The sequence below is a fragment of the Barbatula barbatula genome, assembly GCF_947034865.1.
Source record: "Barbatula barbatula genome assembly, chromosome: 5".
NCBI classification, from domain to species: domain Eukaryota; kingdom Metazoa; phylum Chordata; class Actinopteri; order Cypriniformes; family Nemacheilidae; genus Barbatula; species Barbatula barbatula.
The window spans coordinates 19,650,368-19,678,105 of record NC_136769.1 but is presented as its reverse complement, the minus strand read 5'-3'; the positions used below and the strand labels follow the sequence as shown (position 1 = coordinate 19,678,105).

At 40.0% G+C, this 27,738-nt stretch overlaps 2 protein-coding genes across 3 annotated transcripts; one reads left to right on the top strand and one right to left on the bottom strand.

Moving 5' to 3' along the window:
* On the top strand, positions 1–26,594 carry tbcd (tubulin folding cofactor D). Of its 2 annotated transcripts, XR_013786699.1 has the most exons (40): positions 1–496; positions 926–976; positions 1,067–1,164; positions 1,244–1,345; positions 2,196–2,342; positions 2,966–3,021; positions 3,402–3,534; positions 4,164–4,209; positions 4,289–4,421; positions 4,661–4,803; positions 4,890–4,950; positions 5,106–5,180; positions 5,267–5,361; positions 10,196–10,352; positions 13,913–13,970; positions 14,239–14,268; positions 14,376–14,461; positions 15,448–15,528; positions 15,623–15,696; positions 17,409–17,526; positions 17,603–17,663; positions 17,749–17,771; positions 17,872–17,903; positions 18,354–18,416; positions 18,511–18,587; positions 18,675–18,756; positions 18,856–18,974; positions 19,242–19,333; positions 19,508–19,648; positions 20,211–20,294; positions 20,379–20,537; positions 21,564–21,702; positions 23,352–23,453; positions 23,693–23,814; positions 24,258–24,335; positions 24,554–24,643; positions 24,741–24,828; positions 24,920–25,032; positions 25,115–25,199; positions 25,439–25,846. XR_013786699.1 is itself a non-coding variant. In XM_079457126.1 (39 exons), exons 1-39 carry the CDS (start codon positions 337–339, stop codon positions 25,451–25,453), a joined length of 3,567 nt encoding a protein of 1,188 aa, XP_079313252.1. In that variant the 5' UTR covers positions 1–336; the 3' UTR covers positions 25,454–26,594. The 2 variants fall into 2 exon arrangements, 1 of the variants encoding a protein (XP_079313252.1); XM_079457126.1 differs by lacking the exon at positions 23,352–23,453 and having other exon boundaries at positions 25,439–26,594.
* On the bottom strand, positions 5,626–9,798 carry znf750 (zinc finger protein 750). The gene is made up of 3 exons (XM_079457127.1): positions 9,466–9,798; positions 6,877–8,125; positions 5,626–6,790 (listed from the first exon to the last, which is right to left on the bottom strand). Exons 2-3 carry the CDS (start codon positions 8,079–8,081, stop codon positions 6,184–6,186), a joined length of 1,812 nt encoding a protein of 603 aa, XP_079313253.1. The 5' UTR covers positions 8,082–8,125; positions 9,466–9,798; the 3' UTR covers positions 5,626–6,183.
* Positions 26,595–27,738: the final 1,144 nt, after the last annotated feature.

Here is a 27,738-nt window from a genome sequence, read left to right as displayed (position 1 = left end):
GTTGTCAACTGTGTCGCACAACTCAATGGAGACCTACCGGGATGCATCACATAGCGATAAGTTCACTCTCGCATAAGATTTTGTGTCTTTTATAAATATTCAGTTTTAAGGAAAAGACATATGATAAATTAGAGTGTATGTTTCGCACAATACAGGGTTATATTGTGAAATTTAAAGAAAAACGTGTCTAGTTCTGTGCACTAGCCTGAACCAGTCGTATCCTTTCATTCTGCGACGCTCAAAAACAAACCCATTAACTCCTTTTAATCCGTTGATGTCGGATGACATCGCCGACTTGCATTACTAGATTCCGTGTGTACAAAACAGCACTTAGCCATGGAGGTTGTTTGCAATGCTGAAGAGTCAGATGTGATGTCTCAGACGTGTGTGCTTTCTGAGTTCAGTGAATGCGTAGAAGTGCGAACTGTCATCAGCAGTCTACCCGACATCCATCACGACCTGGTCTGCAGAGAGAACACCTTTGAGAAATTCGTGGGTAAGAGTCTCCCATGTGCAAGCTATAGAGAACGTGAAGCTGCGTCACGCCTTGTTGAATAATGTTGCGCCATCTTGGGAGGATCGCTGGAAGTGTTTTGTTGTTCTTGTTTGATTAGGAAATGTAACTAGGGTAGGTCGGCCTTGCTGTGTTAAAAAATCCAATAGCATTAGGCAAAGGTGTTCAGGAAAAGCCCGTAGTTCTTTCACTTTCGATTTCTCCATATGTCAAAGAAAACAAGTAACGGTACATATTAAAACAATAATAGCAGTGTATGATCCTCCCAAGATGGCGGCGCACCTGCAACATGTAACGTAGGGCGTGACGTCAGCTTCACATGCTCTAATGCACATTATATTAATATGTTATTTCCATATCTGTGTCTAAAGCAGTCGCTAAGATTGTCTGCTTAATGCTTAACCTTTTCAGTAACGATGGACCGCTACCAGGAACAACCACATCTATTAGACCGTCACTTAGGTAAGAGGATCCTGATGCTAGATGTCTAGTATTATGATTGGGATGAAGATGGGTGATCTCTTCGCACACCTTACATTTCTTCTTGTGCAGAGTGGATGCTGAACATGCTGTTGGAGATGATCCGCAGTGAGAAGTCGCCACCTCTTCTGGTCCATCTCTGTTTCAAATTTCTCTATGTCATCTCAAAGGCAAGATGGTGCACAGCTCTATAAGTGTCTCATAGACTCTTTGCAGCGATACAGTGACTGAATGTTGGTGGTTTTGCAGGTCCGAGGCTACAAGGTGTTCATGCAGCTTTTCCCCCACGAGGTGTCAGACGTTCAGCCCGTTCTGGACCTCTTATGCAGACAGGACCCAACAGACACTGAGGTAGACATTCATTCCTAACCCCTCATGGACTCTACAGTATAATGAGACATACCTTATCAGTTTCCAAAGTTCTTAAGTGACGGAATCTTGATTTTGACATATAGAAGAGGCTTTTATTCAAAACTTTGAAAAGTAAGAAAAACAAGCCGACTTAACATAACAGGGATATAAAATGTTAAATTAAAAGTGCTGTGGTACATTTACAGTTGTTACAGGCCTGTAGCCAGAGGGCTACGACCCACCCTTCACTGTCAAAGGTCCTAAATTTAAGTTATCTTTTTTCTGAACTTTTGTAATGAAAATGTGTCCTTTAAAATAACAACTGCCAATAATTATGACCATGGTCGTCGGAAGCACAAAAAATGTGAGGGCAAAAACCACACTACTTCATCAACAGCTTCAGTGACTAAGACGTGTGACGAGTAATATTAGTTTTGACGCTATCAACCAATTCGAATCCACCTCTCGCCAAACTAACTTTTCTACATTTTCACATATCACATCGTACATGGATTTATTTTTTACTGTACGGGAACATTTTTGTTTTATTTTGGTGCATGATCTCGCAGCATGCCATAGTCAACCCTGGCTACGGCCACGAAAGGACTACTAACCTTAGGTAATACTGGAGTCACGAGGATTCATGTGTTGAAACTACACAGATTAAGAACAATAAATGTGGGGGGAAACCACAAAAAAGTCCTCTTTTTGAGAAAAAGAACCACCCTTTTCACAAAGCTGGCTACGGTCCTGTGTTGATGACTTTTGTAAAGGAAGAGAAAGAAAGAAGTAGAGGAGAGATGTCATTTATATTATTATTATATTGCTATTATTGTATGTTTTTAATTAGACGTGGGAAACACGCTACATACTCCTCCTGTGGCTCTCCATGACATGCCTCATTCCTTTTGACCTGTCCCGCCTGGATGGCCACTTGTCAACGGACTCCGAAGTCAAAAGAGAGCCTGTGATGGATCGTATCCTATCTATTGCAAAGGTAACGCACAGAATCGCAGATCATGTGTCAGGTCTAAAACAGGTCTAGTTTAAATTGATTTCAGCCATATACATGTGTACAGTGGACCAACACACTGTAAAAACTGTTTATTATTTTATACATGAGTCATCCCAGATCTTAAGAAATATATAGTGAATCTACATAATAGGCAGATTTTGTCAACAGGGTTATCTTAGCTGTTACCCCTAGTCTACAATTGTTTTTATATTGGTTAATGCTGCTGTTTGGTTAATGACTTGTGAGCTCCCAGCATGCACTGCGTCATGACATGACTAAATTATGATTCTGCTGTTATAGTGTTCTTGGTTTCCTGTTTGTCATCTTCAGTGCTGCTGTTGTTGCATGTTTGAGAATGAATTTATACATTTCTACTAATTTGCTCTTGAGGTATCTGAAAACAGGATTTTTTACTTGAATATATTGCAGCACAAGATCATTTGGATTTAGTGATGGCAAGGCATTGCTTGTAAATAAACTTAAAGTATAAAGTAATTGTACCCTGTAAAATACACACTCTAGCCTCTGGTAGAACCAGTCTTATACACTTTTGAACTTGTCACGATTGTCTTCTCTTTTGATTGATCTTGTTTTTATGTTTTTAGTCATTTCTTGGAGTCAGTGACAAATCTCGAGACGCTGCATCTGTACTGGTGTCTAAGTAAGCTACATTTGTTTATGGTTTTCTATATGTATGTGTAATATGTTGATGCATAAATGAGAATTAATAAAACATAATTCCTTCCTTTTATCCTTTAAGTAAAGAAGAATTCTCACTTTTCCCCTGTAGTTTTGTTGCTAAACTTTTTGAGTGTATGGTTAAAATTAGACACAAATCACCCTTTAAAACTATATTAGAACAATATCACTATTAAAAATATTGACATATACTCTGTATATAAAATAAAATGATCATTAAGGTCTTATTCAAAAATATTTTTTATTGTCGACCATACTGGTCCAGAAACTTTTGCCAGTTTTACTTCTCAAGCAGCAGAGGGCGCTGTGTAACCACTTGTGAATTATACAACCAAAAAACAGGTTTGTGACCCGACCAGATGTGAAGCAGAAGCATTTGGGAAAATTTCTGGACTGGTGTCTGACCACAATCTCTCAGTCCAGTGAGCTGACCATGGAAGGAACTGTGGCCCTCGATGGAGCATTACAGTCACTGGCGAGTCTCAAATCTCCTCTTTCACGTTTCACACAATCATTTGCCCGTTTCTCCTGTTGACAGAAAGCCCAAATACCACATGCAGATTTTACTGCGTTCAAAAACAAGCTTCTCTTAAGATTCAAGTCTATTTATATTGCCTCAGGAAGAGTTCGTTGATGATAGGACTTTTATTTATTTATATATACCTTTGTCTTTCTGACTGTAATCTTTATTGTTTCCGTGCCGTTTATTTACTAAGGGTAATGAGGGAAATGGACTACATATGTTTGTTCCATATTGTTTGCACTGGTGAGACATGTGGTCTACTCTTTAATAAAACATAATATACTGGTTGTAGTCCGGATAGGGGTAGAAAATGGTCCGGTTGTTGTTCAATTTGTATAAAGCTCGTCTCTGTCGCCCGAGGCCCTCAAAACTGGCTCTGTGTGTTTGGAAGGCCCGAGGTGCTGAAACAAGTGCCACAAGTTTTGCATATGTGCTTTAATAGTGCCACAAGCCATAGCACAGGAACATGTCCGGTACACATTTTAATAGACACGTTGCAAACAGGTTTATGTTGATGTGAAGTCAAATTTTATAAATGATGCATAGGAAAAACAGTGTTCAAATGGCCTTTTTATTTTCAGGCCCAGCTTTTCAAGCATGGAAAACGTGATGACTTCCTGCAGTATGGTGCGTATAAGCCATTAAAATATTTTGGTCAATAATATCAGAGATATGTGAATTTTTCTGGCTCTCATTCTTTCTGCAGCCCCTACAGTTCTTCAGTGCCTGAATCAGAAGAGAATAACTGATAGTAACCAGGCCACATTGCGGAAACTGGGAGTCAAAGTTGTCCAGAGACTAGGCCTGACCTTTCTAAAACCACGTTTGGCTAAATGGAGGTAATTTGCTTAACAAAAGGGATGGCCTGGGGCCAGTGTAGGATAGTTTTATGTTATTTGCCCTAGTAGACCGGTGCTACTTTGTATTCTGATATAAAACAAAATCGAATAGCGAATATCAAAATTGTAAGAAAGATGTGTGAAATGGTTACAAATGAAAGAAAAGCTTGTAATCAACTAGTTTATGTAGAAATGTGTGCTGGTTTTGGTTAGTAAACATTTTTTATTTCATCATGCAGATACCAGAGAGGATGTCGGTCTCTCGCAATGAACCTGGCTCAGTCGGCCATCATAGAAAGTGTAGAGGCTACAAAATCGGACCTGTCATCCGTCAGTCAAGAGGAAGACTATGACATACCTGAGGACGTTGAGACTGTCATTGGTAAGAATCCAAGCACAGTTTTGATCTATCTGTGTTGTATTTACACAATAATAAATGCTTTGATGTACTGCTTTCTAATGTTGTAGAACAGCTGTTAGTTGGACTGAAAGACAAAGAGACAATAGTGCGATGGTCCTCTGCCAAGGGGTGAGAAAAAAAAGAAAAATCACAGTTTACATTTTGTATCTTGGCTAGGTTAAATAATGCAGTGTAATAACTGTATAAATTGTAAATAGTATAAATAGTGACGCACTGGCATGAGAATTAATGTCATTCTTGTCTTTCTCTTTAACCCTCTCCAGGATCGGAAGAGTGACCGGTAGGTTACCCAAAGAGCTCGCAGATGATGTGGTTGGATCTGTTTTAGAGTGCTTCAGGTGCGTTATGACAGAAACCAATGACAATTTAAGTTAACCTAACGGTGTATCTTTCATGGAATCTGGTTAATATTTCCATGATACAGTTTCCAGGAAACAGATAATGCCTGGCATGGAGGCTGCCTGGCTCTTGCAGAGCTGGGTCGGAGAGGACTGCTGCTTCCTTCACGTCTGTCAGATGGTTGGTTTGCATTCTTGTTTTAAAACCATCGTTTTAGTTGACCTGACTCCGAAGAAGATATTTTGAGTTTGTATCAGCTGCTATTCTGTACGAAAATTTACTTGTATACAATTGAATACTCGATAGATTGACACATAGAAAACCCAGATCAAATGTGATGTCGCATCAATAATATCAAACATCATTTGTTCATGCACGTCTCTTGACTAGATGTCTTAACAATGTTTTAAGTCTTAACATTGAAAATATGTAAACATATATTGAAAAAAAGGATTTATCTGAATATTTTATATGGAAATTCATATGATTTTGGACATGACAGTTACTAAATGATGACTACATCATTTTGTTTCTTTAAATTTGAAGAAATAACAGGAAATATGCTGTTTTTTCTTAATATCAGCCCTTTCGTATTACCCTAACTATAATCTTGCAAAATAAAAGTTGCAAATCCCTCTGTTATACCGTACACTGTTTGTAACACATTCATAAGCAAACATCAGATACACTTTATGCAAACACTATTTAAATATCTTGTTTGACAAGCTTCTTTATTTAAAAATGCCACCACCTAGTTCCTTCTAATGCACAGTTACATGTTTTTCTAAGTGTGTCCAAGTGAACAAAGTGAACAATCTGAACTGCTTTCTTTTCCAATCAGTGCAGATTATTTGCAAGAATATTTAACAGTAAACACTCCATTGACAAAAAAACTGTACAGACATAAATTTTATATCTATTGCTACTCTGTGTAATTGCTGCTCATCATTCTGTAAAGTCTTTGTAAAGTATTGCAAGTGTCCAAGCTTTCCAATCTCTGCATCAGCAGTTTTGTGACCTTTTCCTTTGAGTTCGAGCTGGTTGTTGTACCCTTGTTTTCTTGGCAGTGTGTCTCAGAGGTCTGCTTCTTGCCCGTTTTTGCCCTGGTGCTTGAGTGCCCTGTTTGAGCATGTCTGGAGTGTCCTTGCCTGGATCGTTTTCTGTGGAAGAAAGCTGTTTGATGTTGTGGCCCTTGGTCATTTCTTGTTGGCCAACGGGGGACTCGTTGATAACATGCCTTGAGCTAGCAAGCTGACAAAGAGCAAAAGCTGCGGAGTGCCTCTGATCACAAGGGTCTAGATCTTGTTCTCTGGCTGGAGACATCTCAGAATTGGGTTCTTTTTTTTCTGTTTTAGAGTCTGTTGTGTCGGGAAGGGCTTGAATGTAGGTCTCTGCCCTGAGGCAGAGGTTGAGTGGTGCCTCATCTTGACTACTTTCTGAGTCAGAATGGAGCATGTGGTCAGGATCATGGTGCATTGCGTTTCTGTATGCGGCCTGGTCCCTCTTCGATAGGTTAAGAGGTCCTTGCTCATCCTCGGTCTCTTCATGCTCTTCCTTCTCTGATGAAATGTCACTGCTTCTTGCTGAAACTGTGGTTGCTGTTTCATTACTGGAAAAAAGAAGACAACATCACAGTGTTATTGCAAATTCTGTGATTCTATTGTTGACATTCTTACCAGCCTTGCTCTTACTTACCTCTCACTATTTGGTAACAAATGCTCTTGAGGTTGTCCACATGGGCTGTTGGCTGCTGTGGTTTGTGCGGAAGGCCCTTGAATACCATGCTGTAATTGGCTGACTGCAAGTGTCTGCCCGTGGGAAGTTTGCCTGAGTGTAATGGGGACACGCTGGTTGAAATCTGCAGCACTGGGTCTGTCTGGAGACCCAGAGGCAGCAGAGCCTGCTAAAGGACTCTGGCGGGTACCCTTGTCTATGTTGTGCTCCTGGATTCCTCTGTCCTCCTGGATTCCTTGGGCCAAGTGCCCTCCATACTCTCTGGGGTAAAATCTGTTGTTGTATGCATCCAAAGGTAAATACCTAGAGCTCCGGAGGGGCATGGGCAGTTCAAGGTGTTGATAGAGGCTAAAGGGTAATGGTGGACCGGGAATAATAGAATGCCCATATCTGTAGTGATATGGGTGGAGAAGGGATGTACTTGGAGGTATCAGAGGTGATGGAACAAGGGGTCTCTGGGTCTCTCGGGGTGTGAGTTGGAAGGCTGAAGTGTTTGGTTGGTTTGATAAATAATGTGTGTAAACAGAATGCAGGGGGCGTTCTGTCACCATGTGTGGGGAATACTCCGGCATTAGAGGATGAAGGGGTGTTGTGGAAGTGGGAGGGACCCAGGGTGTCATTTGATGATAGAACTGGGGAATGTATGGCGTTGATTGATCATCTTTGGGCAGAGGGAGCGGTAGCGCTTCGCTTTCACACGTTCGGGAAACCGGAGAGAAAGCTGAAGATAGTTTGTTCTGTTGAGTGTTAATGTTTGAAGTTTTGTGTCTAGTCTCACTAGTTTCCCGAACTGGTTCAAGAACCGCATTGTTGATCTCCTTGATAGGACCTTCCAGCTTTTCCTTGGTTTCTTTTCCCATTTCTGCTTTTTCAGTTTTGTTGGTTTTGGTCTTCTCAAGATGTTCAACCTCCAGGGATGATTCTTTACTGTTTTGGAAAGAAGGTAGGTTACGTTGAGGAGCTCTAGGTGATTTTCCTGTCTGCTCCATGCGTTGAGACACCAGAGAGATGGAGTTCTTGCACAGGTTGTACTTCATATGGTTAAAGAGATGAGACTTGATGTTGCAGGTGAAAGGACATTGGAAGCACTGATATTTGAAAGGTTTGCCAAGAGGTCGTGGAATGTAATGGGGTTTCTTTGGTTTTCTCCCCTGGAGGGTGTCCATGCTGGCACTCTTTTCTGAATCCAGTACTGCGTGGTTTGTCAACTCTGTTTGAAAACAGAAAAAACAAAGAACAATTCTGTTACACCCTGCGGCAGAACTTGTTTTGTTTATTCAGTCAATGGTGCTACATGTAGGGCTGCTCGATTATGACAAAAATCATAATCACGATTATTTTGGCCAATTTTGAGATCCTGATTATTTAACACGACTACTCGGTAACCTTTAAAACAAAAACGTCTGAATTTTTTTTTAAGAAATAGTACTGCTGAACCACTGTAAAGGAAAGGGTTCGCTGTGGATTTATACTACAAGAAAAGAGAGGATCCTTGCAAAATGGAATGCAGCACAATAATCGTTTACCTTTATTATTTCGTTTTTGTAATTGATGAAGGCCAAAATGTACGATTCCGATTCATTTGCGATAAATTGCACAGCCCTAGCTACATGCCGGTAACAAAAAATATATGCATGGTGTCTAAAACCTATCAACTTGGCATTTTTTATATTGGTTATCAGCCCTTGTGTAAGCATGATGTGCTCTAGCTGCACTTTTGAAGCCAGCGCAGGCCTGTAGTAACATGCTCCCTTTTTTTAAAACCTGACGGCGTGGGAAACCACATACACCTGTTTCCCATGACTTAACCTGCAGGATATCAACTCAAGATATTTAATAGTTGATCTCGCTTGCACTCCAAACTAGAGAAGCTTACAAAGTTATCCAAATGAAATTAATCTGTATTAAAATATCAAAAGCCAGTTGGATGTTGTTGCTTCAGATATGGAATTAATTTGTTCATTCAGTGTTTGTGGTGTTATTCTGCACTATAGCACGGATACACAACGGTCCGGTAAGTTTGCAAAGATTTCGAGGCCTGAAGGTTTGTATTACCGGGCAGAAGATCTGAGAAATCAATTGCCAAGCTAGTTTTGCTGAAAGTGACTCCACCTTAAGGAACCTGCTTGTCACGTGCTGTCGCAAGAAGTGGTGGCTCAGGTTTTGCTTCACATGTTTCATACGAAGCCGCTCCCTCCTCAAGGGAGACATTTTTGTACCGTGCAATTTCATTTTGGTCCATTACTTGACTGTTTCTTCACTTTCCTCTATGCCCTAGATTCCGAAATATCTGGTAATATTAATATACCAAGAATCTTTTTAATTTGGATTTTAGTTTTTCTTTTGTGTTATTTGTACATACGTTGAACCCCATAGACAAGAACCAAATATACTACAACAGGTGCACCTGTAGTCAGTAGTAATTCACTCCTACCCCATAACCAACAGCTACAACTACAGCATCAATTCAGCCTTTACAGCTGCTGAAACATGTCGGTAAACTAGATTTATCAGTTACAACAAATGCAATTGAATATTGCTCAGCATTACCTGTTGACACTCAATGCTCTGGATGAAGGATGTTTGTTGTTAGATATATATCCACAGCCAACCTCCTAAAACGTACAATGGTCCTCGAGTTGAACACTTTGTCCGATATGGTTGCCTCTGAACGCAGGTGTCCGCTCGTTCAGGTGTCTGACTAGTTTGTGATAAGTCTGATGAGTCTTTTTGACTGAGGTGGAGATTCTCTTTGGGGTGGAGTCTATGCCCAAGTAGAGCCCGGAGGCAGCATCAATGTGCCTGATATTAGGCAAGCCCCGAGCCTAGTTTGCCTTCCATCTCACCTGCAACAGAGTTTGTGGCTTTTTTGTTTGCTAAATGGCTGAATTCGCACAGGAGTGGTACAGTTAGGTGTGAAGCAGGTTCGTCAGAGGGGTGTGGAGACAAACCAATGAGATTTGCATGAAGCCAAATGTGTGCTACACTTGATGTAAAATGTCTTTAAATGGCAAAGCACCAATATGCAGATTATATTCTTAGTAGCCCAGTTGTGTATGCTGATCTAAGAATGCCTAGTGTGTATTCCTTTGTAAGAATGTAGTAGTAGGTTTCTCTGTTCTTTCGACAAAATTTGAACACTAGTATAAATCATAAACTACTTTGAAAAGAACATATCAAATGGTTATATCCTACCAAAGATGCGAAGCTATAGCTTAATTTTCTATTCCCAAACTAGTCATTTGTGGATGCCTATTGTTTTATGTTTTCGGTCCAACAGTGGTGCCGCTGATTGTAAAGGCTCTGACGTATGATGAGAAAAGGGGAGCCTGCAGCCTGGGCTCGAACGTCCGTGATGCAGCCTGTTATGTGTGCTGGGCTTTCGCTCGTGCCTACGACCCAAGTGAACTTGAGCCTTACGTCAACAAGATCGCCAGGTAAGATCCCAACGCTAACTCACCAACTGCACTTTACATAATACACCCTATTTTTGTAATTCATAAAATCTTTAAGCGCGAGTGATTTACATGTTAAGTCAATGCAAAGACGTGATGACCTACTTGCGGTGCGTTTCGTGCGAATGAGGCAGCGCGAATGACGCAAATTGCGCTAATGACGCGAATGTGAGCGTTGAAAAAATCTGAAACAGGAGCTTGCTCTAGTAGGGCCGTGAGCGAGCGGCAGAAGCCCCTCCCATGACGTGAATTCGCGTCTGTAATGATGCGAGTATACTCAAAATGTTCAAGCGTCCAACTACACGTGAATAGCGTGATTTACCGTGTTTGATGTGAACACTCTATAAGACTAAAGTTGAGATTTTTGATTTTGCACAGTAGCAAGTATTCCAAAGGCAGGAACCCATCACATTTTCTCTTTTTAATTGTATCTGTTAGAACTATAATAGACATAGAGTTTGCTTGACTCTGGTATTTGTCATTTTAGTAGGCCAGCTAAATATATGCAAATCTATCCTATGCCATCCCTGAATGGAAAGTGGCTCCTGTACACCACTCTTTATATAAGAGTGTGATGTGACCATTCTTAAATCTTTAAGAATGTGTTTTTGGAAGCCATTCAGGAGGAAACTATTTCCACCAAACCATCAACGGTAAGAGCTGATCTGATGTCATGATGGGTGAACAGCTCAACATGGGTGGCTCTGATATTACAGTTATGCTTCCTCTCCAACAAAAACCTAGTTTAGGTGAGGAGCCGGACTGGCAGCCCACATACTGAATAGGTTTTATTTTTAAATCCTAGTCTTTAATTCCTAATAATTGAACTATATTCCTCCTTGCTCTTTGTGATCATTTCATCTCAATGAGCTGCATCATGTTCTTTTAATGCACTGTGGGGACATTTTATTCTTTTGTAACAATGGCCTTGGTACAGTATAAAGGAGGGACATTAGTTTTTGTATTATAAACCTCTTAAAAATGTTCGACAAAACAGCCTTTTCTCATACCTGTTCACCCGGCTAGAGGTATTTACTGCCTTAAAACCAGTTTATACACCTCTCCCGGCTCACAACCTCTCCCTTCTGTGAAGAACACTTCAGTCTTTTGAGCTACGTTTCTGCTGGTACATTAAAACTCTTGGCTTTGTATGAGGTGCAGACACTAGAAACAGGCTTTTGTAATGTACATCTACACCGCAGCCCTATTAACATGATGAAAGGTGATTTTAGGCGTGCATTTATTCAGACGAACGGTGCAAAGGACGTACTTTCCTTAATAGGTTACAAAACTGTTGGTAATTTAGAAGGAAAATTGGTTTCAATTGCAGCTATAGCTGGTTATGACATGGTGCAAAAGTGGAAGCAGATTTCAATGGTTCGAGATAGCCATGCATACTTATAGTTACAACCTTGATAAAACATGAATAGAATAATACATAGTAATGAGATTACGCTACGAATAAAATATTTCTAAAGAATTCTTTGAAGGTGAAAGACGGACCGATGAGTGAACAATCCATTAACTCCAAAACATAACTGTATTTATCTCTTGATTAATATTATATTATATTAATAATAATTTATCATCCAACATAATTGTTAACATTGTGAGTTTAGGCATTGTTCTACTTTTATTTAAAAAAAAATTGCATTTAGATTAAATGGTAAATCTGAAGGATCTCAATAAAAACATGTATTCTATCATTCTTTTGTCAGTTCTGCTGGTTATTTTGAATGATGTAGTGGTGAATCAGCCCGTGAAAACCGTTTCATCAGCAGAAAGTATTGCTCCATCTTAGGTTCAACAGTCCTTAAAGGGATAGTTCACTCAAAAAAAGAAACTTCTGTCATCATTTACTCACCCTCAGGTTGTTTCAAGCCTGTATACATTTCTTTGTTCTGTTAAACACCGACAAAGATAAGTGGGAAAAAAATATTGTATATTTTTTGTTCTGTTAAACACAAAGTTAGATATTTTGAAGGATTGAGGAACACAGTTCTGGGCACCATTGACAACCATTTAATTTTTCCTACTAAGTGATCAATTGAAAATCGCTAGCATTCATCCAAATATCCCTTCTGTGTTCATCACAACAAAGTAATTTATACAGGTATGAAATGACATGAAGGTGAGCAAATGATGACAGAATTTTCATTTTCGGGCGAACTATCCCTTTAAGTCGTCATCCAAATGTAATGATATTACGCTGAATGACAGCTGAAAGATGTTGCGCTTGCCCCCCTCCCTGTTTAGGGCAAGTGTGAACCTGCGTGTACGGTAACTGTTGGTGCGCTTTGCTTTGCACCTTGACTGCGTCGGCCCTCCCTGCAACTTCCCTCCTCCCAAACCCCACACTGCTGCCAGGTTTCGCCTGTTGTCGCGGGTTTCGGTCGCCATTTGGCACACAGGCTTTAGGCCTGTCGAGTCCTGTCTTCATTTCATCAGCAGTCAAAGGTTTCGCTTAGAAACTGTGTCATTGCTTGAAACTACGGCATTGTTTTTTTTGTGCCATGCAGGAGTGTTTTTGATAACATTCGCACTGAAACAAATAAACAGATGCAGATACAGATTAAAGATCATTTTACATGCAGGTCACAGTGTATTTTAGTGGTGGCAGGTGAAAAAACGGAGCATGTGATGAGAATCTTGCTGCTAGCCACACACGCCTCGAAAGATGAAAAGACGGGATGTTTTTGTGTATAAACTGAAACAACAAACTCATTCAGTTCTCTATAGTTGACTAAATAAATGAAAACCCTGTTTTTGAATACTCACTTATTATATATGTTGACTTTTGTCTCGCACAAATCTTTCACATATACTTGTCATATTATCATACCTTCATGCCTCCATTTAAAGCCAAAGTTGGATTCCCAGTGCATTCAAATTGCGCGGACAAAAATGATTATAGTACATTTATATCAAAATATTTGTAGTGGCATTAAATGATCACATATATTGTGTTTTGTCATTGCTACAGTGCACAAATAAAATATCGCCTGCTATTACATTATGCATAGAAGAACATCATCGTGGTTGTTATTTGTTATATTGTGTTTACAACATTACCTAAAAATTAAATGCTTTCGTTCCATGTCCGTTTTACGTTGCTCCAGGCCACTATCAGTTGTTCATCGAAACCGGCGTGGCAGTGTTAAGCCCGTAGGGTTGTGTGTGCGCAAGTGTTTTTGTATACTTCATTCTCTCAGGCTGTGAGTGATGGTGGGAATACCTCGCAGGCACGTTCACACAGAAATAAAGAGGGAAATCAGAGTGAAACAGGCTGATGGGGGTGCTGAAATAATAGATGAGCAGGACACGCTTGTTTTTAAGATGATGTCTCATAACAGGCAGAGGAGGTGGTGGTTGTGGGGGGGGGCATAGTGTATGCCGGTAAAGAGAGAGAGAGAGAGAAAGAAAGAAAGAGGAACAAAACAATTACAAATACATATCAAACAATTGGTCAGTTTATGATGTACTTAATGTCCAATATATATTATCACCGATCATGTATATTTCTGTTATCTTACCTTTCACAGTGCTCTGGTCATCACAACTCTGTTTGACAGGAACATCACCTGCAGAAAGGCCGCCTCTGTGAGTTCATCCCAAACTACTCTCCAAGGCTGAGACATGTCATTTCCACACTACTAGTGTAATAAATGTTCAATGCGGGTTTCCTGATGGTCCCAACTCGCGCCATTGGCCGTAGTTTTGTCTTGACTGGGAAATAAATGGTGTGGTGCTTTCTCCATTTGTATTATAACATGGAGCAGGTGACACACCTCAGCTTTAATTGTATTTACTGTTACTGCTAAATACATTTTGGGAAATATAATATCTCCTTGGTGTTCTCTGTTTTTAGGCCGCTTTCCAGGAGAATGTGGGAAGACAGGTAAAAAGAAAGCCAATTCACACAAACACCTTTTAATAGAGAACAAAGGCAATAAACGCAGGGATTTTTTAAGCACTATATTGCTCTGATATGTCCCGTCTCCACAGGGCACTTTCCCCCACGGCATAGACATTGTCACAGCGGCAGACTACTTCACTGTTGGTAACCTGAATAACTGCTACCTGACTATCAGGTGAGGAATAATGTGTGACTGACAGCAGTTTAGGCATATTTAACCGATCTCCATTATGGTTGAGTCTACGCTGTAGGTACGTTAGAAAGTACAGATCATGTCGTACGCCCCAATTCTTGTGAACAGACCAGGACAAATCAAAGACGTATGTTTTGCGTGCGTCACTGAACGGAGCAGCGGTTACGCTGTTTACATCCTCAAAAAGGGCTCACCCTACAGAAAAATGCTAGCCTAAGGGAACAAAGAGCCAAACTGGATGCTAACTTTCAGCCTGATGGGAAATGCTCTGGTGATGTTGTCTACTTCTGGCCCAAGGGTCAGAAACATGAAACGCTGGTTGTGTTGCCACAGCTGGTGAAGTATAGAATCGACAACTTATGATTATTGCAATATTGAGTGTTTCTTTAATTAACTGGGATATAGACCAGGGTTTTTAGACCACAGTAACGATGGTTCAACGCGGGTCCTAAAAGAACTTCCTGTTTTAGTTCTTTAACGCGGCACAAACGTTTAAGCAATATACAATCCACAGAACATTTATAACCAAAATGTAAATGTTAAACAAATATCTTTAAGAGTCAGTCATATATGTGAAATTTAAAAGAATACAAATAATAAATAAATAAATTAAAACGAGAAGTTCTTCTGGACCAGTGTTTACAAGTGGTCAATTTAAATAATAAACAATATAACATAAATAAATTAATATATAATAAATAATTGTACAATAAACAATACGTAATATAATAAAATAATATATAAATACATTTATTTTGGTAAAATAACAAAGCTGAGACTGTAAATATATTATTATTATATGCTTTACAGTATTTGCTACTTGTCTTCTGTTACTTATTTGGATAATGATTATATGAGCTTGTTAGTATTTATCAGAGGTGGACTTCTTCTTGTAAAACCAGATTATTGTTATAGTAAATAAATAACTTTTTTCTTTGTTTTTATCCGAACAATTTCTTCTTTTTCAGTGTCTATATTGCTGGTTTTGAGGAATACACCAAAGCACTCATTGATCACTTGGTGACTATGAAACTCAATCACTGGGACGGGTAAGAATTTGCGTGCTTTCACCGGTTACCTGTTTTTACATTGGTTTTGTCCACAGAGTGACATCTAACTGAATCTTTGTTTTTTATTTCTCAGGGTGATAAGAGAGCTGGCCACTAAAGCATTGCACAATCTAACTGTCAGGGCTCCTGAGTACATGGCCGGCAGCGGTGAGAACTGCTTCATATTCACTGCTTCAAGCCCTGTATTCTTTTCAGTACTGTTACTGCTGCCTTGAATACTCGTCAATCAATTAGTTTGGAGTTCTCTCTTTATCTGTTTACAAAGATTGTTTGCACACATTTCACTTCCTTGTGTTGATTTATCTAGCTACTATGTGCTCTGCTGCTTTTGAACAGTTTGAGCCTGTGTCCCTTTCCTTTTTGAGAGACATCTTATCTAAGATGAAACCATCTGCCTGCTGAATTTATATCATTCCTTTTACATTTTTAATGAATGTTTTTGAAACTCTTAGACCAAAAATCCAGGCAATCATAAATAGTATTCCCTCAGGAGTTGTGCCTTAAATTTAAACATGCAATAGGGGAACCATGGATTCAGAAATCAAACTTGGATACCTCTATTCTTGATCATTTTAGACCTATCTCAAAACTTCCGTTCCTTTGCAAAATATTAGAGGTTGTATTTACTCAATTACAATCCTTTTTAGGTCAACATGATTTGCAAAAAGTGGTTAAATCACTCCACAGCACAGAAACTGCCCTGTTGAGAGGCTATAATGACCTGTTACTAGTTACTGACTCAGGTGATTATGCTGTTCTTATACTCCTAGATCTTACGGCAGCATTTGACACTGGTTTCTCGGTTGGAGCATTGCGTTGATGTCAGGGGAATTGAACTGGAGAGATTTGGATCTTATATGTCTGACCGAAGTTTCTTAGTCCGCCTTGGGGATTTTGTGTCATCCTCTGCATCTCTTTCATGTGGAGTGCCTCAGGGTTCTATTCTTGGATCTATCCTATTTTCATTATATCTACATCCGTTGGGGTTCATTTTTAGGAACTACGGCATCTCGTTTCATTGTTATGCAGACGATACACAACTCTCTCCCTTTGAAACAGAAAGATACAAACTCTATAGCACCACTGTTGGGTCTGTCTTGATGTGGTTAGGGCCTGGATGGCTGCAAATGTTATTAATTCAATGAAGAAAAAAACAGAAGTCGTCATATTTACTCCTGGCAGCACATGTGACCCCCTTGATGTAGAGTTGAGTGTTTTAAATCATATGTAAAGCCAAACGTAAAAAACCTGGGTGTGTTAATGGACAGTGATTTTAAATTGGATAAACAAATTAATTAATTAAATCGTGAACATATTACACCCACACTGGCTTCTCTTCATTCACTTCCTGTTCGTTTTAGAATTGATTTTAAGGTTTTAGTTTTAGCTTATAAGTCATTAAAGGGTCTGGCACCAAGTTATCTTTCTGATTTAATGCGACCACATAATCCATCAAGAGCACTTAGATCTGCTGACAGTTTACTCTTGGTTTTACCTAAAACAAGGCTGAAAAGCAGGGGTGGCATTTGCTGCCGCAGCCCCAGAGCTCTGGAATAGCTTGCCCCTATATGTTAGGCAGTCCCAAACACTTGCTGTTTTTAAATCCAGTCTTAAAACGCATCTGTATACTCTGGCATGTAACTTTGTTTTATGTATGTTTTATGTATTTTGTTAGTGTTGTTATCTGTTTTTTTTTGCTATGTGTCAAATTTGTTTTATAGATCTTTGTACAGCACTTTGGTGAAAATGTTGTTTTAAAAAAGTGCTCTATAAATAAACTTTGATTTGATATGTTGGTAAACCCTAAACATTTAGCGAAATCTGCACTATAACCCATCATGCTTCGTATTTGGTTTTAGTTTTACCCCAGCTGTTGCCCATGGCGACGGGAATTGACCTACACACCCGTCACGGTGCTATACTGGCCTGCGCTGAGATTACTCATGCTCTCCACAAGCTTGCCACCCAGGACAACAGGTCACTCACCCTTTCTTTTACCACATCAGACCTGAATTAAAAAATATTCTCTAATGCCTTTGTTTGTTTGTTTTAGGTCAGTGACTGACTTCCTGTCCTCTGACACCATTGAAGGCCTTAAGGGCATTCATCAGAAGGTCTGTAGTGTTTCTATAAATGTCCAAAATGTAAAACAAAGGCTGTATGCTGAAACTAACTCTTTGTATGTACATTCACTTGCAGCTCTCTGACAGAAGACAGTACAGGTAAGCACTTGCCCCATAAACTGTCAGGTTATGACATCAAAAAGCTTTTAAGAGGGACTAATTTGTCTATAGTTTGTGACTGAACTTCTTTTCACCCTAGGGGATTTGGTGGAGAGCTCATGAGACCAGCTGGTAAATAAACCAATGATGTACGGTTATTCTGTGGCACTGGTGACACTTTTAAGCTTGAATGATAAAATCATTTTAAATAAAGTGTTGATTGAAAAGATGATGTTGCAGGGTATTACTGTACTGCTCTCGCTTTGTGGATTTGTGGATGTCATTTATTTTTTAACACAAAGATATTTGGTGGAATGCTTATAACCAAACAGACCTTGACTCCCATAGTAGGAAAATTGTTTTATAAAAGAAGATATTTTAAAGAATGTACGATAGCAAACAGTTCTGGAGCACTTTTTACTTCCATTGTCATTTTTCCTACTACAAGCATTCTTTACAAATACATTTATACAGATCTTAACAGAAACCGATGATGACAGAAATGTCAATTTAAGAAGAGTCCAATAAATCATCAGTTGACCAAGCAAGCAATTTATTGGATTTGTTATTTTCTCTTTGCAGTGTGTGCTCTCATTGAAAAGCTGTCTCTCTCTAAGATGCCTTTTAAAGACGATCCGGTTATCAGTGAGTCGTTCACGCCATCACAAATGTGTCAAAGATTGGTCGATGGATTTTGAATGTGAGTCTAGATTAACGTGTATTATGATTTGTATTGCAGCTAGTTGGCAGGGGTTGATAGATGACAGCCTAAAGAACCTTCAAATGGTCTCCTCTGGGGCCAGACAGGGTATACAGGTAGAACATCTTCAACTAAAGGTCTTAAAGGTCTGTGTTTACTACGGGAAAGTTTCAGTTGCTGATAATGTGTGTTTTTTTGTAAAGGATGCTGCAGTTTCAGCGTTGGCAGCGTTGTGTTGGCAGTATTATCAGATTGAGACGGGGGTGGCTGATCTGAAAATGCAAGGTACAGGAAAAAAGAGTCGCTCTGGTTAACTCACCATATTATACTTTACCTTTATGGGTGCATGTATGTGCGTACAAACGTGTGTGTTTTGTCATACAGAAGAGCTGGTCGGTCAATATCTGTCTGCTCTGGGGAGTCCTGTGGTTCTGACCCGCTGTGGATGTGCTCTCGCTCTGGGCACACTGCCTCCTTTTATGATCCACGGCAAACTGCAGCAGGTAGCACCGCTCAACACCCTCTGACTAACACTGTGTTCATGTTGAGCTCAAGACAGTACGTCTGTCAAAGGTTTTCATTGATCTTCCATTGCATGCACACAAAACCACTGAGACATTTCTCATATCTTATTTAGTGTCATATAGAGGTTTAGAACGACATATGGGTAAATAAATGCAGCAAAATGTTTATTTATGGGTGATCTATCCCTTTAAGGAACCACATGAAGTCTGCAGCTGTTATTCAGGGTCTGTGTGCGTGTTTCCTAGATCCTACACGGGCTCCAGACCGTTTGTCGAGTGGCACCGAAAGAGGAGAGTCTCACAGAAGCCAGAAGGGATGCCGCCACTGCCATGTCTCAGTGAGTAACACCTCTCGTCTCCTCTGCGCTTGAAGAACCAGTCTTGGCGTGAGCCAACTCGGTCGACGCCTGCTCCTTCCTGCAGGACCTGAAATTCACGACTTGTCTCACGCCACCGCTGTGTCCCGTCTTGTATTGCACGTCCATGAGTCCTGCGCTTTCTCGCCCTTGCAGGGTGTGTGTAGCCGTAGGAGTGCTCGCACGAGGCAACCCGGACCGCGTGCTTTGCGAGGACAACATAAGGGGCGTGTATGAAGCCTTGCTGGGCTGCATGAACGACTACAGCACGGACAGCCGAGGCGATGTTGGCGTCTGGTGAGTGCGCACGTATTTTTGAGAGATGCGCTCTGGGGTTGCCAAACAAAACCCTTTGACGGCAGCATTGTAAATAGTTCTGTTATGGTGTTATTTGGTCTGCCATCATTCAAACGGGTTCTTTCAGCAATATTATACAATTATTGAATATACTGCGAATTGCATATATGGATGTTTTTTCGTGCAGTTTACTTTTGACATTTTTGTTTCTACTTTGAAACCGATTAAGACACATATCAATACGATATTATTCAAGTATTATAACAACTCTGGTGTCTTGTACAGAAAATGCTGTTAAGTATTGGTTTCACACACATTCCCTGCGGCCAGGCTTACCTACGCTTACCTTAAAGAATGCCACCAGACCAGCCTGCCACAGCCCTACAGCCTAACCCTTGTTGCCCCACAAGAGATGCATTCCTCTCCTAAGTGTGCGCAGAAAGGTCCCTGGGCCCTCCAGACAGACCTTCCAGCAACACCACGCTGAAAACCCCAACAACCTATATATGTAGTTGATATATTTTGTTGGAGTAATGTTTTCTAAGTCTTCCTTCTGTTGTAGGGTGAGGGCAGCTGCAATGAGCAGTCTCATGGACGTGACCCTGATGGTCGTGGCATCCGCACCAGAGCTCCTCTCCTCTGACCTGTGAGACGCTCGCGATCTTTCATAAATCCAGTCCCGTTACCCTACACCACACGGGTTGATCTGTATTGTTCTCTTTTGTGGTAGTGTTCAGCGCATGATGTGCTGCCTAGCCCAGCAGGCCGCTGAGAAAATAGACCGCTACAGAGCGCACGCCGGCACCATTTTCCTGCGATTACTTCACAGCGTGGAGCCCACAGTACCTCACATTCCCCATCGGGAGGAGCTACTGAGCATCTTCCCTCCGTGAGTGCAGAATACATTACCATTAGTTTTTAAAACTAAATGACCTATCGCTGGTTTAAAATCCTGTGCATTTTTACATCCCTATAAAAATTGCATCAGTGTTGGGAAAAGTTACATCAAAAAGTACTCAATAAAAAGTGTTCAGTTTAGCGTAACTCACTAAAAAGTGACTCATTTACTTTTAATAAACAGTAATGCATTGTTTTTTGTGTTACTTTTTCTCATCTGAGCGATGGGTTACTTTTTTCCAGGCCTTCTTTTGAAGTGAAATGGGACTATGAAATTCAATTTACAACATTAATAACGAAACCTTTGTTTTCTTTTTTTAAAACACAGTAGCACTGTGCATGCCAAACAAAAGACCTCTTAACATTATGGGTTATATCCCCTAGCGTATCACTTTTTGGTGTTTTAGTTTATTTTTGTTCCTTTTTCCCTGGGTAGGCTGTGGCCTAGAGATCAGCAATTTAGTACGTTGTTAAAAATACATTCAAGTAAATGTAGGCTTCTTAAAATGCAATGAATTTGTGCTCTGTTGACAAGAAAATGTGAAGTTCACATCACCAGTTTGATGTTTAATAAAAATAGTCGTTATATGAATTAATAACATTCAGAAAGTTAAGAAATATTTTAATTTAATCTTCAGAATCTGTATTGGCAGATATCAAGCTGAATCGACTATCGTGGAGTCATTTAGTATCGATGCATCTCAACATTTTTGCTAATACAAGTTTCTTGAAAGCCTTATTAATGAAAAGGTCTGACGTCTAATGTGGTTTAGAGGCAGGCATGATATTGGTTGTTAGGTGTGTTTTTTTGGTCCAGTTTTTGCATCAGAGTCACACACCGTCTGTGAATGCGTCAAACAGTAACAAGGCTTAAATGATCTCGGCCATTATTTCAGGGAGGTGCCGAAAAAGCACATACTTTTTGTAATGGCTTTCAATTGTGATCGTAGTTGTCTAAGTTCCACCCCAGATGCTTGATCCACACTCATCTCTCTCCCCGGGTGTTTCTGTACCACAGAGAGACGGGAAAGTCCCTCAACTGGAACGCAGCATCACAGGCTTTTCCTCACATCACTCAGCTGCTGGGGCTCCATCAGTACCAGTACCACACGCTGCTTGGCCTCACCGTATCTGTGGGCGGTCTCACGGAATCTACAGTAGGTTACTTTACATTAAACACAGCAAAGACGCAAAAACATGACGCCATCTTAGTTCTGTGTCAGCCACCGTTGTGCTCCGAAAGGGAGGGGTGAAGTGAGCCGTTGGTTGCAATTCACAAACTCACCTCTAGATGCTGCTAAATTTTAAATACTGGACCTTTAAAGGTATGGTTTACCTAAAAATAAAATATGTGTCATTTATTCACCCTCATATCGAACAAAACCTGTATATGACTCTTTCTTTTATAGAACACAAAATTACTATTAGTAATTTCATATTTTAAATATCTTATTTAATAATAATGATTCATAATTTTGAAACAATATTGCATTAAATATTATGCCATCTCCAATTTTGAGAATAAAAATATGCAAATAAAATGCGTTACATGAGGCAGTTTCTAATAACTTGTGTGACAAGTGTCTGTGTAATAAGAAGGATGATTTACAGTAAGCTGGGTGTTGATGCAAAAGAAACCCCTTCAGGGTAAAAGGAGACAAGCTTGCTGGTGATGTCACACGAATGGACCAATTAACAAAAACTGCAATAGAACATAATGAATAACAGAACATAGCAGAAGAGTGACCTGCGGGCGGCGCTGTTGACACTCTTTTTCTAGGGAGTTTGTGACTGTGGTCAGGAGTGTGAATTGTCTCAGGGACATTGAGACTCTCAGGCCGTGTATTATTTACTTTGCATTACTTCATGTCAGCTTTGCAAAAATTGCAACATAAACATGCTCCATTATTTTTGGTGCTCAAAATAATAAGCGGGTGTTGAAACGTCATGCTGTTTCTTGAAAATGTCTTACATGTGTTAAAAATTTGCCACAATCCCTAGGCTTTGCCCATCCTGGCCCCAAGAGTGCACATGGTTTGTGTAAACTGCTTGGCGGCAGAACCACAGCTTTTTTTAACAATCCTTTTTTCGCTGTTTTTCTATCTGACTTTTTTATTTTATATTATACTATGCCGTTTGTCTTGTTTCGTTTTCTGTTTGCTCCTGATTTTATCATTTTTAGGGTGCCGTGTAACCCTTCCAACACCCTTCCAAATGCCATCCTTGAGTCTTGTTGAAGAGAAGTGTGTTAGTCATTTTTAAGCAATCTGACTCGTGACAAATAACGGGGGAAATCTGACAGGCATGGTTCTGTTTCTTTCCTACTTTCTTTCCTCTTTAGCTGAATTTCATTTTCAGTTTTATTGAGTTTCATTTCATTCAAAACCCGAAGCGTTGGAGGCTTAGCTGTAGTGGCTGATGTGACCAATCATCATTTCATATTTGTTATTTTCTTTATTATTTAAAGCCATCGGTTTTTGTTGATGATGAAAATAAGGAAAAGGCCTTTAATGTGAGCTCTGAGTGCAGTAAATGTCAATCCATCAACCAACTGGACCTTAATAACCTAATAAACAACTTCCCCATTACACCACGAAGAGTCTCTCTCTTTCACCTTCAGCCTGAAAAGATTTGAAGCCAAAACTAGTATATTAATGATTGGTTCCCACAGACTAAATGGTGAATGACAGTGGGACTGGGAAGCATAGCATAGCAAAACAGTTTTTCAGAAACATGCACACCTTAACACAGTTTACAGCGCTGCTTTCTTTGCTGATTGTTTCCTGTTTTCACTCTGATACTACAGGAAGAGGAACTTACACATCATTTATGTTCTCAAGTACCATTACCTCACTAATTCATACTGCATATGAAGAGATAGGAGCAACAACTTGTGTGTGCAGCAGTGGTAAGGAAATGTAAACCCTGTCTGTGAAATCCAGGCTAAAGTCTCATAATCGAATTAAATTGGATTTCAAATCATTCATTGTCCTTAAGATTTTAGTCTTTAACGTGGTCTATATACAAAATATCAATGTGGTCTTTTCACAGAAGCTTATGTACATTATACAGGGTGATTATTGTTTTTATGTAGAAAAAATATGTTTCAAAAAAGTCTAAATCTTATTTTTGAATGTGTGTCCACAGGTGCGCTTCTCGTCTCAGTCTTTATTTGAGTATCTGAAGTCCATTCAGCAGGATGCAGCAGCTCTCCGGCAGTTTGGAGACACTGTGTTAGCGATCTTCAGAGATCACCTGCGCAAAGACAGGTACACAACACACCTGCTTTGAGATGCACATGCAACTGGCAGGAACGTAAACGTTTTTTATGGATCTCCCTAATTAAAAAATAAGAAAAATATTAAGAGACCCTTCCAAGTTTCCATTTAACCAGCATTTCTAGGTGTATTGGGTTTATCTATAAAGAGGTTAATATTTCGGTGACATTTCTCAGTTTCCGAAGGCAGAACTTAAAATGGTTCAACGTTTAGTTCAATCGTTTGAAATAAATTGTAATAAAACTGTAATCTAATGTAAATAAATCATGATTAATAAAACAATATAATGGATTATAATTAACAAAATATCTTTAGACAAATAATGCAAGGGATTTTATAAATGAAACGTATTCACTCTACCCTACATGTTAATAATGTATCTTACGGTTGTCATTGTTAGTTTATTGGTTTGTCTCGTCTGACTCCGCCCACAGGGTGTCCGTCCCTTTACTGAAGATGGTGGATCAGCTCCTGGCTAACGGTTGCTTTGACCTCTTCACCAGTGAGGAGAGGTGAGCGTGGGAAAGCCCAGCATCCATTACAGCCATCCTAGGCTCAGACGAAAACCACCCAGAGCTCGACAGCAGAGATGATATCATAACATAAATACACAGATCAGAGTCACACAGGGAATGTTTAAGAGAACCAACGATGAACCGAGCCAAACCGTGTGTTGAAACGGGAAGGTGTGTGATGGTTTGATCTCATCTTGTCATCTCTCTTTCTTCAGTCATCCATTTTCTGTGGAGCTGCTGTCACTCTGTAAGGAGGAAATCAAGAAGTCCAAAGAAGTCCAGAAGTTGTTGTCATGTATAGCCGTGTAAGTCTAGTTTGTTTTCCCAACGTCCTACACACATATGTTACATTTGGATCCAAAAGATCCTCTCTCTCTGATGGGTTCGCTCTCTCGCCCTCAGGTTCTGTGGAATGGTCCAGTTTCAGGGTGACATGAGGAAGAAGGTCTTAGTGCAGTTGTTGATTTTGCTTTGTCACCCCTTTCCTGTGGTGAGCATCTGCCGCCCGACTCCACATTTACAGATCCGATGTTATTTTGCCTTATTTCTTTACGCACGTCTGTCTTCTCTTGCATCCGAAGATCAGAAAGACGACAGCCAGCCAAGTATATGAGATGCTCTTGACCTACGACGATGTCATAGACGATGAGCAAGTGCTGACTGATGTCATGGCTTCGCTCAGTGACACCAATTGGTGAGCGTCGACCCTTCTTGTCATTTAGGAGAATAGCAAAGGTGTACAGCTCAGATGACATCTTTTCTGTTTCACCTTGCAGGGAAAGTGACATCGCTACAGTGCGCGCCCACAGGAATCAGATCTGTGATTGGCTGGGAGTGCCAAGGCCTACGCTGGTAGCCAAGGTAACACCTTTAAGCCATTAAACGGTTGTGGTTTTGTGGGAGAGTGTGTTGCAGTGTGGCGTCAGCTGCGTCCTGGAGCATCTGAGATCCAGATGCAGCTGCTCATATGTTAGTGGGTGGGAAAGGTGTTTGTATTTTCCATTGATTTGACAAAGTGGTGCGAGTAGGACTTTGTTGGTATTAATGCATTTGACATACTTGACATCGTTTTCTGTTTGTTTGTTGTGTTTGTGTTTCAGGGTGCACACCAATAGCTCAGTTCGTTCTCAAGCAAACTTAAGCACCACCAGATGCTCTCTGTACCCTTTTGTGTTGTGGACACCAGTCTGCAGAATGTGTTCTCAACTGTCAGCTAATGCATTCCATCTACTAACTTGTGATCTGTCATCATTAAATTCTTTAATAATCCACCAGTTACAGTTATTGACAGCATTTTTAATACTGTACTTCATTTTTCATAAAAAAGTCAGTGCACACAAGTCATAGCATACATTTCTTGAAGAAACCCTATCTAGCACAGTTTAACCCTTTCATTCATATAGGTCACTACAGTTTCTTGATTTCCATGGCATAGATGCACATCATCCACTATCACAACTCTTCAGATGTCTACTCAAGTTTAAAATAAAAACTGAAAAATATGTTTTGAAACAAAAGTTCGAAATCCGTTTTTTGGTGCACAGATAAAATCCTGTGATTTTCATTATTCATGCATATAAGGGTTACGTTGTTTTGTTTTAGGTAAACTTTAATGTACCTACATTCAATTTTAATCGAATTTCGGTTTGGTTTCAGTTTGGTGTTGTTCATATTTACATCTTCAAACCGATTGTACTTTTTTGGGAGAATATAATTGCATTTAGTTTCCCACTTCATTCCCCACTGTACACAACAGCTTTTTGGACAAGCAACTTTTGCAATGAAGCTCAATCTAATCCGCTTCATTAAACTCTAGGGCAGCGTTTCTCAACGGGGCAGTACCACCCCCCCAGTGGGCGGCATTAAGAGAACTTTGGGGGCGACGGAAGCAAGATTTTTAAAAGGGGGCATTCAGGTGCTCTTTGGGGGCGTTCGCAAGTTTACACCAGGCAAGATAAGATTAAACATTTACCTGCAAAAGATTACGATCTGTATCCGGAGCAGCTAGAGCGCATACTGAGTTTTAATGTAGACGTGAATGTTTCTGACCACACACACACCACGTGATCACGTATAAGGCGTATATGCGCCGCTTTCTTTTCTCTCTTTCTACATTTGCTGTGGGACCATCTGGACCTTTCCTTGCACAGTATATGACAGTGGAGTTTGCATGAACAGAGTTGTGCATGAACTTATTAACTTATTTGGACTAAGCCTTGGAAAATGTTGTCAATAAATTACATTCACTTCCACTGTAATGAAGTCATTTAAAATGATTTTTTTTGCAACTGTTGTGTAGAAATGTTTAAAATGTGTATGAAGATTATATTGCTTTCATTTGCCTGTTATTAACACAAATTATAAATGACACCTTTTATTAGACCTTTGATCGAAGCACACACTGCCACACACACAGAGGCCTATACATTTACGCACAATTGTTTAAAAGTAAGGTGAATCTAAGCAGATTTTTAGGTTTTTATGCATTTAGGAGAGTATTGAAACTAAGTTATTCTAATCTTTTTTGCTCTTTGGGAAAGTATGGTAATTTTCCAAGCGACCAATCAAATCTTTCAGTGACATGCTTTTTATTTATTTCTATTGGTATTTCACGAGACAAAACAAATGTACATTTAATGGGATGGCGGATTACCTCAATTCAGTGACAAAGGGGTAAGGGGGGCGCTGGCCAAAAAAAGTTGCTCTAGGGAAAGCAATAACATTTACAGGAGTGGAAGGCCTGGCAGTGGACACACAAGCTTGGTCTGGTCATTTCAGTCCTGGCTTTCTCTGGCGACGTGTAACCGAGTGTCTGGCTGTGGGGAGAGAGGATGTCTGCCGCTCACTTACACTCTTCCCAGCTCCACTCACAACTGCTCTCAAAATACACAACAGCACTCCTGACTGAAACAAAGGTTTGATTGTTGAGTTGGAGACGGGTGGATGGGGTCTCCTTTTTGTAGAGAGGTGCAGTAGATGAAGTTTAGATGACAGCGTGCCACCAGAATTTGGACATCGCTTTGTGTTTGGGAGTTGGTTAAGCTTGCTGGCATGTTCAATAAGAAATCAGAAATTTCAATATTTAGAGGTGAAGGATTCTGCCATGGGTAGTAGTGGTTCCCGCATAAAAACACCTGACGTTTTCAAGTTTGTAAAACCATCTTTAAGGGATAGTTCACCCAAAAATGACAATTCTGTCATCATTCACTAGCCAAATTTGTATACATTTCTTTATACAGATTTACATATTTCTTACCATAGTGGGTAAAATTGCTTATTTTTGTTATGTTGAACACGGGAATGTATGACGGGAAACAGTTCTGGGTCACCATTGTAATGTTTCCTGCTATGGTAGTCAATGGGGTCCGAGAATTGTTAGGCTACAAGCATCTGTCCAAAT